The sequence below is a fragment of the Pectinophora gossypiella genome, chromosome 2 (genome assembly GCF_024362695.1).
Source record: "Pectinophora gossypiella chromosome 2, ilPecGoss1.1, whole genome shotgun sequence".
NCBI classification, from domain to species: Eukaryota; Metazoa; Arthropoda; class Insecta; order Lepidoptera; family Gelechiidae; genus Pectinophora; species Pectinophora gossypiella.
The window spans coordinates 6,728,514-6,741,528 of record NC_065405.1 but is presented as its reverse complement, the minus strand read 5'-3'; the positions used below and the strand labels follow the sequence as shown (position 1 = coordinate 6,741,528).

The 13,015-nt window shown below is 35.4% G+C and overlaps 2 protein-coding genes across 10 annotated transcripts in view; one reads left to right on the top strand and one right to left on the bottom strand.

Moving 5' to 3' along the window:
• Positions 1-1,653, top strand: part of LOC126376923 (low-density lipoprotein receptor) — a 217,859-nt gene extending 216,206 nt beyond the window's left edge. For all 9 annotated transcript variants that reach the window (XM_050024495.1, XM_050024510.1, XM_050024481.1 and 6 more), the window contains one exon: positions 269-1,653. In XM_050024495.1, the coding sequence (XP_049880452.1) occupies positions 269-313 (45 nt within the window). In that variant the 3' untranslated portion in view covers positions 314-1,653. The remainder of the gene's footprint in view (positions 1-268) is intronic.
• A 3,254-nt stretch (positions 1,654-4,907) lies between these two features.
• LOC126377115 (queuine tRNA-ribosyltransferase accessory subunit 2) lies at positions 4,908-10,827 on the bottom strand. The gene is made up of 7 exons (XM_050024792.1): positions 10,605-10,827; positions 9,991-10,259; positions 9,689-9,870; positions 9,239-9,408; positions 8,247-8,449; positions 7,870-7,995; positions 4,908-7,391 (listed from the first exon to the last, which is right to left on the bottom strand). Exons 1-7 carry the CDS (start codon positions 10,719-10,721, stop codon positions 7,133-7,135), a joined length of 1,326 nt encoding a protein of 441 aa, XP_049880749.1. The 5' UTR covers positions 10,722-10,827; the 3' UTR covers positions 4,908-7,132.
• Between the last annotated feature and the right edge of the window lie 2,188 nt (positions 10,828-13,015).

Sequence of the window (13,015 nt, the reverse complement as noted above, 5' to 3'; positions counted from 1 at the left end):
GTTACTAATAATTTACTGCCAAAAATATTTATTTTTCATGCATTAACATGCGAGGGCTAATCATGGTAAGTTTCGGTAATAATCTTAGAAATAGTACGTGTATCTAAGTAGTTTCTTTACGTAATAGCGATTTTACTTTGCTTAGGTGTACCTTACTCTTCCTGTAGCGTCGTAGCAATGAGGAAAATGTTCTTACATTTGTCTAGTTAGAATAATATACCATGTCTTTATCAGATTGGTGAACTAACTTATTTCTATTTGTTTACAGGCTCAAGAACCTCTCAACACACCCGGTACAAATGACTTTGTATAGTGCACATGCTGGCAGTAAATACGTTAGTATGTCATTAAATGTGAAAAGAAAAAGAAGGACATGTGATACTAAAAAATAATGTGAACCAGTGAAAGGGATGCGCTGACGTTTTACTAGTGAACCCAACATGGTTAGAATTAGTGCAGTGGCAAGTGTGAAGCTCCGCGGAACGTAGTTCTGTCCGCTCATACCTCGCGCCGATATGGATCTCAAAATTATGACCGTGTCATTGACTCCATCATATCACATCACAAGTTGATCAATCAACTCTTTTGTACGGAAATGGGATCTTGGCAAAAGTTTTGTACTGCATAGTCGTATCACATTATATTATGTGTAGAGATTAGAAGGGACATGTTCGCTATTATTTCCTTTTTAGACTGTGAATAGCATTAATTAGAGATTCCAATTGCTTTACCGAGCAAATGCCTGGTGCATTATTATTTATAACGAGTTTACAAATTTTTATACTATTTTAATTAAGAAATTTTAATGCTATGATTTTGTATACTTAACCGTCTTTTTTATCAAATTGGCATCTGTCTGTGGCCTCTGACAACAAAGCTCATATTTTATAGTGATATGTACTTATTCAGATTTGCAATGGATTTCTATTTCTATAATAACTATAGCATTGTCATAACATTTTTGATCTGTACATAAAATAATAATATCTTTTCTTGTAGATCCGACAAGTAATGATTATGTGTACAAAATGTAAAAGTTTAAAATGTATACCTATTAATACATTGTGTGAACATTGTATTGAACACGTTTTTATTACCTAGATATGCATGATCCAATAATCATCCTGGTAATTTATTTTATTTATGTGTATCATATACTTATATAGAGCCTTAAGAAATTTTATTTATTCGGTATCATACTTAGACAAAGTTAGGTCATTGAAGCAAACAGCTGTTGTGTGCCAATGATAGGAAAATTTGTTGCCAAATTCGTTTTAGTAAAATTCACCGACAGCTGAATTTAATAGCAAAATAATTTCCAGTCACGTTTGTTAGGTATATCTATTTACTTAAATTTATTACTTATATTATGAAAATTGTTATACATTAGTACAGTTTATATTTATATTATATTTTAATATAAAGGTTGTGTTGTACCAGCCAATGTAACTGTGTATTAATCGCTATTTGGAATGTGACTTTGTCAAGCAAAATCCTGCCAAATCCTAATCTAATTAACCTATTTGTAATGTAATTCAATTACATTGAAAATATACTTGATGCACATTTCATACAATATGGCTAGCTCAATAAGTGTGGTCACTAAAATTATTGTGTAAATATTGTCAGTAAAATATATGTAAAATGTGTTAATTTACTTTTTGATTTACTTTTCCCCCTTACGTACATACATAAACTGACGCCTATTTTCCACCGGGGTAAGCAGAAACTATGAAAATCCATTTGCTCCGCTCCTGACACACTTCTCTTGCTTCCTCCACATTCATCAATCGTTTCATACACGCACTTCTAGGTGTTCCAATGCCAGTCCCTCCCCCACCCATTCATTCCCCCTTCATAATAGTAATTATAACCATAAAATGGACCGAGAAATATATTTTGAATACTATCGGTCCACTGCTGGACCCGGTTGGATCCCGGCTGGTGTGGCGAAATATAAGCCAGTAAAAGATGATTAAAAATCAATCTCATTTTTCATTTTAAATTATTTTTTCGAATTCTAATAATGAATCGTACCCCCTATGCTCCATACCCCCTCCGGTTGATTGAGGGGAGGCCTGTGCCCAGCAGTGGGACGTTATATAGGCTGTTTATGTTATGTAATAATTAATCTCTGTATCAATGAGTACGTTAGTCCGATTTTATTGATGGCGTTACCTCCGCGTAAGTGGTTAAAACAATCTAATTACAGTCAACAGCCGACTGAACGGTATTTATAAAGGACACTTAAAAACTATTCGGCGTCTGTGGTCTAGCGGTTAGGCTTGATCTCTCGATCCGGAGGCCCTGGGTTCGATTCCCGGTGGGGAAATTTCACAAAAGTCACTTTGTGACGCTAGTTTTGGTTTAGTTTGGACGTTGCTGGCTGATCACCCCATTGTCTTAGAGTAAGTTGATCCGTGCTTCGGAGTATACATTAAGTTGTCGATACCGGCTACTATTTAAGTATTTACTTATATCAGGGACCTTTGGCGACTCAAAAGTAACTCTGACACCAAGGTTGGTGAGTTCGGTCATCGACATGACAACCTACACGAGAGAAGAAGGGAGGTACCACTCATTTCTACACTGTTCTTTCTGAGTTGGACCTTAGCAAAATTGATTTATAAGTCACGGCAGAAATGCACTAGTGTCATACTTAGACATTAAACGATGGAACTCAATTCTAACGGCCTCCGTGGTCCAGTGGTTGAGCGTTCTGCTCACGATCCTGAGGTCCCGGGTTCGAATCCCGGTGGGGACAAATTACTAGTTTAGTTAGGACATTGCAGGCTGATCACCTGATTGTCCAGAAGTAAGATGATCCGTGCTTCGGGAGGCACGTGAAGCCGTTGGTCCCGGTTACTACTTACTGATGTATGTACGTAGTCGTTACTTGAGTCACGTCAGGGGATTTTGGCGGCTCAATAATAACCTTGGCACCAGGGTTAATGAGGTTGGTTATCCACCTCACAACCCACACGATAGCACGAATAACCTACTAAATTCATGTAGGTACATAGTAGTAATAAGGTAGACACCAATTCCAATACTCGTAACAATCGAAAAGCAATCTGGAAGCCACTTTATGGTAAGTATAAGAATGATTTATGATACACTGTGCCCTGAGCTAAAATTGTATAAGTCTGCGTGTATACTTGTAGCATGAAATAGTGCATAATAAAACGTTTATAGTATTTTGCGAATACGCCTCAACTTCGGCTAGGCTCATGCTAGAGCCGTTGAAGTGTAGAAAACTGGGGGATTAAAATGGCCACATCCAAGCAATTTATCTAAGAAAGCAATATAGATATTTGACATTTGTTTGCGTTGCGCACTTACTTTTATATGCGCAAATGTCAAATTACAATATTGCTTTTTTAAATGAATTGCTTCGGTGTGGCCTTTTTAACCTTCAAGCGGGCGCGCGTAGTCGAATCGACCGCGCTTAGTACATTTTCGTTCATATTATTATTATCACCTATTAAATTTATTTGTCACTTGTAAAAACAAAGAATAAACCGTGCCTCGAGGCGCTCCCACCACTCCACAGATCGCAACTGTTTTAGTCCCGGTGCAGACAGATGCGGTGGAAATCCAAGTAATTTTCGGATTATTATACATAGCGGGATTCTTGAAGACATCACACGCCAATTTTAATTAGGTTACTGATTTTTTTTTTTGACAAATTATACTTTAAGAACAATGATATTATATGTAAGTACAAATAAATAAATAATAATTGAATAATTAGTGCTTTATTTCCTTTACCTATACATCCCAAACGTCTTTTCGGTTACGCGCGCCCGCTCCCGTTACAAAAGACCACGCGCCCGCTTGAAGGTTAACCCCCCTGATGTACCTAGAGTAGATGTGTAGTGTTTACATAAGTACATAAACACATCTTATTTTAATACACGTAGGTATAATTAAATATATAAATAAATATGTAATTATTATTATTATTATTAGTAACACTCAGTGTCCCACTGCAGGCATATGTAATATATTATAAAATACTTGAATCGATATAATCGATTCACATATATATTCTGTCGTCTCGGGCAATGCACTACGCGGTGGCCACAATTAAAAAGTAAACTGTACGGGTATGTACGGGGGTGGAGTGAAGACGTAGTGTGTGGCAACGAGCCGATATTTATTTATATAATTATATTGAGACCAATACACTACAAGATGCTTAGCAGATATAAACATAGCACAAACAGCTTATGTACAGTGCTCTCCACAATTAATCGGAAAGGGTGTGGAGTATACTCCACCAGTAGGGTGTTTGGGCTAGGAGCCAACTTAATGAGGGACTCTCCAGGCTACGTTCCTTAAAAACAATATAGATGGCTCTGTACAGTTGTTCCTTCGTTCCTTCTAATTTCATGGATAACAGACATGTGCATCTTTTATCTTTGTTTTTGGGTATAAATGATGACCCTTTTTATTACACCCAGGCACAACTACATCTTCCACCCATTATTATTCTGATCAAAATATAGAGAAGCAATATAGGTAGCAACATAATTCTATACATAATATGAGCCAAATACCAAGCAACAATTAATTTTATATACATTATGCTTTTGTCATTACATTGTATTTTGGAATAGTTATGTACCCGAGTAACGAGAAAATAGGTAATTACCACCATTAAACCTGTACAACGCCACCTATATTGTTTTTTGGTGACCGCAGCGTGGAAGGTCCCTCAATTCTCAAGCTACCAAAAGCCTCCGTCTTAGCTAGGTAGATATAAATCAACCAATGTATAAAGTTGTTTTAAAGTACGACCGTAAGAATAGTTCTTAGCATAGTTATCTTGTCATGAATATAATATACTATATTAATTAATATTAGAAACTGCTAAATATTTAATATAAGAAAAACAACGTAAGTAATTTGAAGGTTTGTACTTGTAATAGTGCAGTTTACATTTACAAAACATTCACAGATAAGGAGAACGCTATCAATCATGCCACTCGATATCATTGATGAACTGGACGATTGAAAATCATAGTCTCGGAAGTATTAGAACATAAAAAAGTAAAATAAAAAAAACAAAAGTTAATATGAGAATTACGATTAACAGTATGCGAAAAGTAGTCGTCAGCACAATTAGCAATGCCAATTCAAATAAAGGCTTAACCTGCAAAAAACAATATAAACACGTAAGTATATACGTGAATCGATATTTAAAAAACTATCATGGCAACCGACTCGCAAATGGACTACTTTTCATTATGGCAACTTCTCATTTTGGCTACTTCTCACTTGGGCTTCTTCTCATTAGGGCTACTTCTCATACTCGTATATTGGATAGTTCGTGGTACATAAAAACGTATTTATGAGGAATATTTTTAATTTAAAAAACCTTATATAAATAGCTAAACTTAAAAAACATTATGCTAAATGCCCGCGAGGTACAACTTCTTATTCTAGGTAAGTAAAAGCACATGGAATATATCTTCTTAATGTAAGTAGGTAGACAATGACGAACTCGGAACTACGCGGTGTCTATAGAAATACTAATAAGTACTAATATTTGATAAAAACTACAACTCGTATCTAGATGAGACAAACATAAACATAATCAAGGTCAAAAGTAGGCTAATCGAAACACTGAGTAGTGAACTTGTAAAAACAAAACAAATGAAGTCTATTTGATACGTCACCACAATTTAATGACTGATATTATGAGTCATACTTGACATTTTACGAATGAAAACATTAGGATTCGTCATGTATGCGTTGGCTAAAGATTTCGTCATGTCCCTGCGGCAAATACGTTTGCATTTTTGTGGTCCTAAAATGGCGCCTCTACTGAACTATTCAAGCAATGCAGTCGAACGCCGTGTGTGCAACAAATATTTTGCAATGTTTTCCATTTTTAAAAGCAATGAGTTTTTATAGTGTTATTGCGACGGAATGCATTAAAGATATATTAAAATTTTCTTGAGAATTAAATCCCTTCGACATGGAGAAGGAATATGATAACCACGACATGATCCATTTAATTAGGGAAATTAATAATTATAATAGTATTGACTGTTATAATAATATATGTATATACAGGGTGTTAGAGACAACGTAAGGAAAACTTTGAGGGATGATTGAAACCGAAATTACCGTCGCAAAAGTATGGAACAGAAAATAATTAAAAAAAAAAACACCCATACATACGTCCTGTATTCGTATCCGGTGTATATACCTACGGTGTCACTGACACCCATACGTATTGGTATGGCTACCTGTACACTACTTGTACGGGGTGTAAGTGACATCATAACGAATCATGAGGGGGATGATTCAGCTCACTATCCTGAGTTAATGTGAAGTGGAATTTTCCATCGGAAAAGGATAAAATCGAAAATAATTAAAAACAATAAAAGTCGTGAATTTTGCGACGGAAAATTCCACTTGATATTAACTCGGACTCATGAGCTGAATCATCCTCCTCAGTATTCGTTACGACGTCACTAACACCCTGTATTTCCTTATATATTATGATATTATAATATGACAATCAACTGATCATTTTTAAGGCCACTATTTATTGCTTACATAAATACAACATTAATAAAAAAACTGAAATAGATTACCATACTAAAGTTATTTGTATCTCCTCAAAATTTTTGGTCATAATAATACTTTATTAGTATAAATAATTACCTAGTTCGGATTTAGAATTTCGCAATTTTGACAATATTAATAATAAAGCTAAATTACTTACTTACTTTACTACCTAACTAGCTAAATCACAAATCAAATCACTGTAATCTAAAATTATTATAGGTACCTACTTACCATGAATATAATTTAGAAACTAACTAAAACAACCATCTATCGATTTTCAGAATGATTTGAACCATACAATCATAATTTCATTAAATGCACTTGAACATTTATTTGTAATGGCAGCAGTATTATTTAGCCTGCAAATTCGAGAAAAATGTTGCCATTTCAAACTCTGTTTGGGCGAATCACTTATTTTTTGACACTGTATCAACAGTATTCAACTTTGGCAATCTTGAATACAAAATACAAAAATAGCCTTGAATACAAAATTCTAAACTATACCAATGTCTACACTACACTACATTCACTCTGTCCACTATCTACACTACATTCGAGGTACTTTACTCACACATATCTTCTTTTTCTGGTTCGTAGGACCAACTTCTGCATCTTCAACACTTCCTTCGGTGCTAGTCATATCAATATCAACTTGGCATTCTTGTTCGCTGGGTCCAATGGGTAATTGTGAAGCCTTATAGAGGTCGTACTGGTGAGTGATGAGTTGTTTGAATACGTTAAATGTATTTGCGGAGATATGTTGACGGCAATGGTGGAATAGCTGGTCAAAGTGGTGCAGGTTATGTCTGTAAATTGAAGAGATTTGGTTTGGTAGCATCGAATACCGTTAGCTTCCTATGAGATTAAAGAAAATACTAAGTATAATGATGTTGTATGAATAACCAAACCACCATGTCTGTATCTATTCGTGGTGCGTGAGTTGTACAGTCATGAGCAATATCATGTACCCACTTTAGGACTCTGTCGCACTAACATATTTGACATTTTGTGAGACTTACAGTTCAATTTGTCAAAAAAGTTAATGTGACATGGTACCAAAGTGTATACATATTAATCCTCGTGACCGTACAGTACATCCACTCTTCGCCAGCTATATTTATTAAAAAGAAAATCTTATACTATCCAGATATGTAGTAGAACATTGCAGTAAAAGAAGTGATCATGTTGAATATGTTCTAGGCAGAGGCCCAACTTGCCTTTCAAACAATAGGTGCAATCTATAGCAGTGCATATTTTTTTTTACAAAATATAGTATTCACTTACATGCTTAGCAAAACATTAGATAACATTTCCCGTGTGTTCAAAAGATGTCGTATATAAGACCGAGTATGCTTTTTGCACGTTAGACATTCACAGCCTTCCAGAATTGGTTTAAATTCATCTTTATATCTGAAAACAGAAAATTCACAGCATAACAATAAATGCTATTTAAAGTTCCATGTTTTTTTTTGCCGATTTGAATAAGAAAAATAATATGAATATTCAGAAACTAATCATAAAGGGTTTTCTATTGAAAAATAGCTAGATGGAGGAGAGAATGGGTATGCCAAATCTCAGGCAAACAAATTCAAAGGTCTGAAGGAATATAGTACGCTAATTGGACCACTGACATTAGGTACATATAAAACTACACGTCTTACCGTTCATCATTAAGGTCCAAAATACAGAGTTCATCACTATTTTGATGACCATCAAAATTCAATTTCAGTGCTTGACCAGCATTCGTCAACTTCAACGGATATGAACCGTCGAACATGTCCCAGCCATGTTCAATAGCAGCCACGACAACTGCGGGGTTCCAACAGCCTTCTATAATACGTAGTAAGTCCTTGGGTATTGCTTCCTGGAATTAAAAAATATTTATTTAACTTCTCTGTTATAAAAACAGAATGTGGTCTGTTGTTTTTCATCTAAAATGAAGCCTAACTGTGCTCTCTCTAAAATGAAGAACTATTTAGGATAAAGTGCCTCATCGTTTTAGAGACTTTGTTGGCAACATCCAACAAATTATATTTTTTTATCTTTTAATGCATAAAATGGCAATACTTTTCTCTCTTCTTCTACTACGATCAACTGCAAGAAACATATAATTGTGTGTGCTTAATTTATAATATAACGTGGTCAACTCAAAGTCGCTGTATTCTTTACCATCATCTACTCTATACACCAGGCAGAACATCTGTATGTGACAGATTTCCATACCAAGATGGCTTCCAAACTGTCTTATGCTCAACCCAATAGTGTTAACATGTTTGACTAAGCGTGGTATACCTTGCTGTCTATTCAAATGTGGACGAGAGCCCTTATTTACGTCACTGCAGTGGGGTACGAGCGCCTTATAATGCATTTGGCATTATAAGTTTTTGATATTGTTCTTTTTATTTTATACTAACACTTATGACTTATTTCTAATAAGTCATTTACTAACACATATAAGTAATGTTTGTTTCCTGGAAGAAATTGCACTAGAGCAATAAGGCCGCCCAAATTGTACTGTATTCATGTGTTATGTCTGTCTGATTGTTGAAATTTAGTTCTGTGCAATAAAGTATATTTGACTTGATTTGATGAGTCAATGGTTACTTGCAGTAAAGATTTTCTCATTAAGAGAGAAATTTTATATTTAACTTACATCAACTTTTTTCAAAATATTGTCTAAATTGTCAGTAGCTATCTTCATGGACTCTTCAGTTCCATCAGTTAATCCGGATAGGGCAATACCACCTAGAATTTCCTTATGTTTCAATGTGTGTTGGATGCTTTCATAGCCTTTTTTGTCTTGTCCAACCCCTACTATGACACCTGAAATTGTTATGAATAAAAAATCATTACAAATGTTTAATTGCTCTTATAAGAAAGAAGTAATCAATAATTATAATACTAAAACATTAGTGTTTTAAAAAACTTAATGATGATATTAAATATTGAATAAGTATCAAATTTTAAATAGATTGGATTGGGATTTTAAAATGACCAAGACAGAAGATTACAAAGAAATTAAGTTGACAGTGTTTTCTACTAGCAATTCTCATTAATCTCTCCAACACCATTTAAATGTAAGAACAAAAACCACAGTACATACCTATCAAAGAACTTTCTTGCAATTTTTCAGAAGCCTTGTATCTATTGACACAAACATCCAGCATCTTATTTGACCTCTCCACAGATTTCAATACTCTTTTAGTGGCTTCAGTAATTGATGTGCGACCATCTGCAATGGCCAAAATTATGTCTGGTTTGAATACTTCCATTATTTCCATATATCTGTAAGTTACATAAAAGTTTTGTAATAAAATCATTGTAACAAGAATTGTGAAACATGTTTTATAAACTTTTTCAAGATGAGTAATGTGAAAACTTCTTTAACAAACCAAATAAAATCACCTATCAGCAGTAATCATTTTCTTTCCATTCTTTGTCCACAGAGGTACTTTGTCAGATTCGAAATGACCTGCCGGTGTCACATCACTTGCGTTGTGCAGTGTGACACAGGAGAGGTGTTGGGGTAAGCCGGCAAACTTGGCTACACCTTCACCCTGGGCTTTCACACCTGCTTCAAGAGATAGAGATGTGGACAATGGTACCCATAGGAGTTGTGGGTTTGTAAATACTCTTGCTAATACATCTGCTGTGAGGTGCACAACACTGCCACCCTGAAATTGTTATAGACATACATTAAAATATTTGAACAAAATAAAAATTGAATGTGTTACCACAGGATTACAAGAAGCAGTGTAAAAAGCAAGTCTGTAGGAATCTTCGTAATGCAGATGTAGGTAACCAATTCATTTCTAACTTTCATACATAACATAAACATATAATATAGCTGTGCACAGGCATATCTGAAAGTTTTTTTCTAACTTTCATGGCCAAGAATTATATTATGATTTCGACTTCAAGTTAATAATTATGTATTATTATCTGACAAATAATTTAGCTCGAAGGTTGAATAACACGTTTTATAGAATATTGGCACCTAAGTATTATTGTTATTTTACCTGGGTTAGAAGAGCAGAAGTAGGGGTTTCGATAACAGTGCCAGGACATTTCAGGAATCCAGTTATACACCCAACTCGTTCACTACCACATCCGGCTTGTTTAATAGTAAAACGCATTGTTAAATTTTAAATTTATTATGATTTAAATTTATATTTGTTGTGTATCAACTCGCGCCGAACATAACCTAAAAAGTAAACGTCAAAATCACTGGGTAGACTACGCGCCACGAACGAAGTCCCGCGGATTTCAATGGAACTAAATGACAAGTCATAATAATTCTGTGCAGATACAGCGACGCTAGCGCTACGCCTGCGAGACTTCTGTACTAGCACGGATTCTATTTACCATTTTTTAGCACAATCCATAAATAGGGCACAAGTCTTAAGATAATCAGCCATATTTCAAAGCAATTTTTCATCTAAAAAACAATACTTAATGCAACACTTATTTTTATATGCGCAATTTGACAAAATTGTTTTTTTAAGCTTAAATTTAGTTGCAAAATTGTTTTTTTTAATGAGGGATTTTCCACGCAATGTTGTACAGGTTTAACGTAATAATTACCTATTCTCTTATTGCTCGGGTACATAAATTATTCAAAATAATATTGTAAATTTAATTGCAAAATTGATTTTTTTTTTATGAATGTTGGCAATTTCAAAAAAGGAACGTCACGTCACTTTTTAAGAGAAAAACGTTTTGGCGGGTGTTCCGTCTGCGACTTCGAGGAAAGAAAAACAAGTGAAGACGATTATTGTCGAGAGAAGCGAAAACTGAAAGACTATTTTGTTGTATTCTTTTGTATTAATATTTCTTATTATAATTTGTAGTAATAATATTTGGTTTCCGTATTAAGGGTGATATTTGAGCTACTTAACATTTACTGATTAAAACTGGGTATGTTACTAATATTTACGTTTTATTGTAGAGTTAGCTAACATCAGAAGTGTTTCGGATCCATTGCCGTAATGGACGAGCGAAAGTCCAGATCGAAGCGGAGGCCTTCCCGTTCACGCTCTAAGTAGGGGGCTGAGCAGGTCAAGGACGCCGCTACCTTTGCCGCGAAGAAAATCGCCGGTAGCGGGGAGCACCAGGTATGGTGATGTGTTTACCATCGATTGCAGATCACGATCAAAACGAAAGCGCGTTCATCTGCTAGGTATGAACTCATTAAGAAGAGGAAGTCGAAGAGCAGCCGAAAATAGAAACGTGAACCAGTGAGTACGTCTACGAGTACGGTTACTTTACATAATTGGTGATTTGGTACTTGTAATAATTATAAATCAATCAAATGACGGCCGGAGTAAAACTTGTTGCCTACATATAAGGGCCCTTATAAGGGTATACAAGTCCTGGGCCATGACACATACTTGTGAACGTCCTGACAAACGCTACACAGGAACAGTTGTCGTGGAAAACATGACGCCCTGGTTACGGTTAGACAACTGGAGTCAATTGTAAGCTCATGTTGGCAATTATAGGTGATTGTTTACTAATAATATTTATTTATTTTATTATTCATCTATATATTTATATGTACCTTGACGCACGCACACGCTCCTCTCTCTCTCTCGCTATCTCACACACACAAACACACGCGCGCACACACACACACACACACACACACACATACACATGTTTGCAATCCACACTCATGTTTACGAAACTCGAGATTGGTACAGGTTTACCTAAGCCTAAAGGTAAATTGCCTAAACCAATCAATCAGTATGTTGCCTAAGTCTAAAGGAACAAGACTGATTTGGTATTGCATGAGTGGGGAAATTGTAAATATCACACTCACACTCACACAAACACCAACACACTCTCATGTTTACCAAACTGGAGATTGGTACAGGGTTACCTAAGTCTAAAGGTAAATTGCCTAAACCAATCAATCGGGATGTTGCCTAAGTCTAAAGGAACAAGACTGATTTGGCAGTGCATGAGTTAACACTCACACACACACACTCATGTTTACCAAACTGGAGATTGGTACAGGGTTACCTAAGTCTAAAGGTAAATTGCCTAAACCAATCAATCGGGATGTTGCCTAAGTCTAAAGGAACAAAACTGATTTGGTAGTGCATGAGTTAACACTCACACACACACACACACTCATGTTTACCAAACTGGAGATTGGTACAGGGTTACCTAAGTCTAAAGGTAAATTGCCTAAACCAATCAATCGGGATGTTGCCTAAGTCTAAAGGAACAAGACTGATTTGGTAGTGCATGAGTTAACATTCACACGTACACCAACATTCCACTCATGTTTACCAAACTGGAGAATGGTACAGGGTTACCTAAGTCTAAAGGTAAATTGCCTAAACCAATCAATCGGGCGGGATGTTGCCTAAGTCTAATGGATCAAGCCTGATTTGGTAGTACATGAGTAGAGAATTGTAAATAT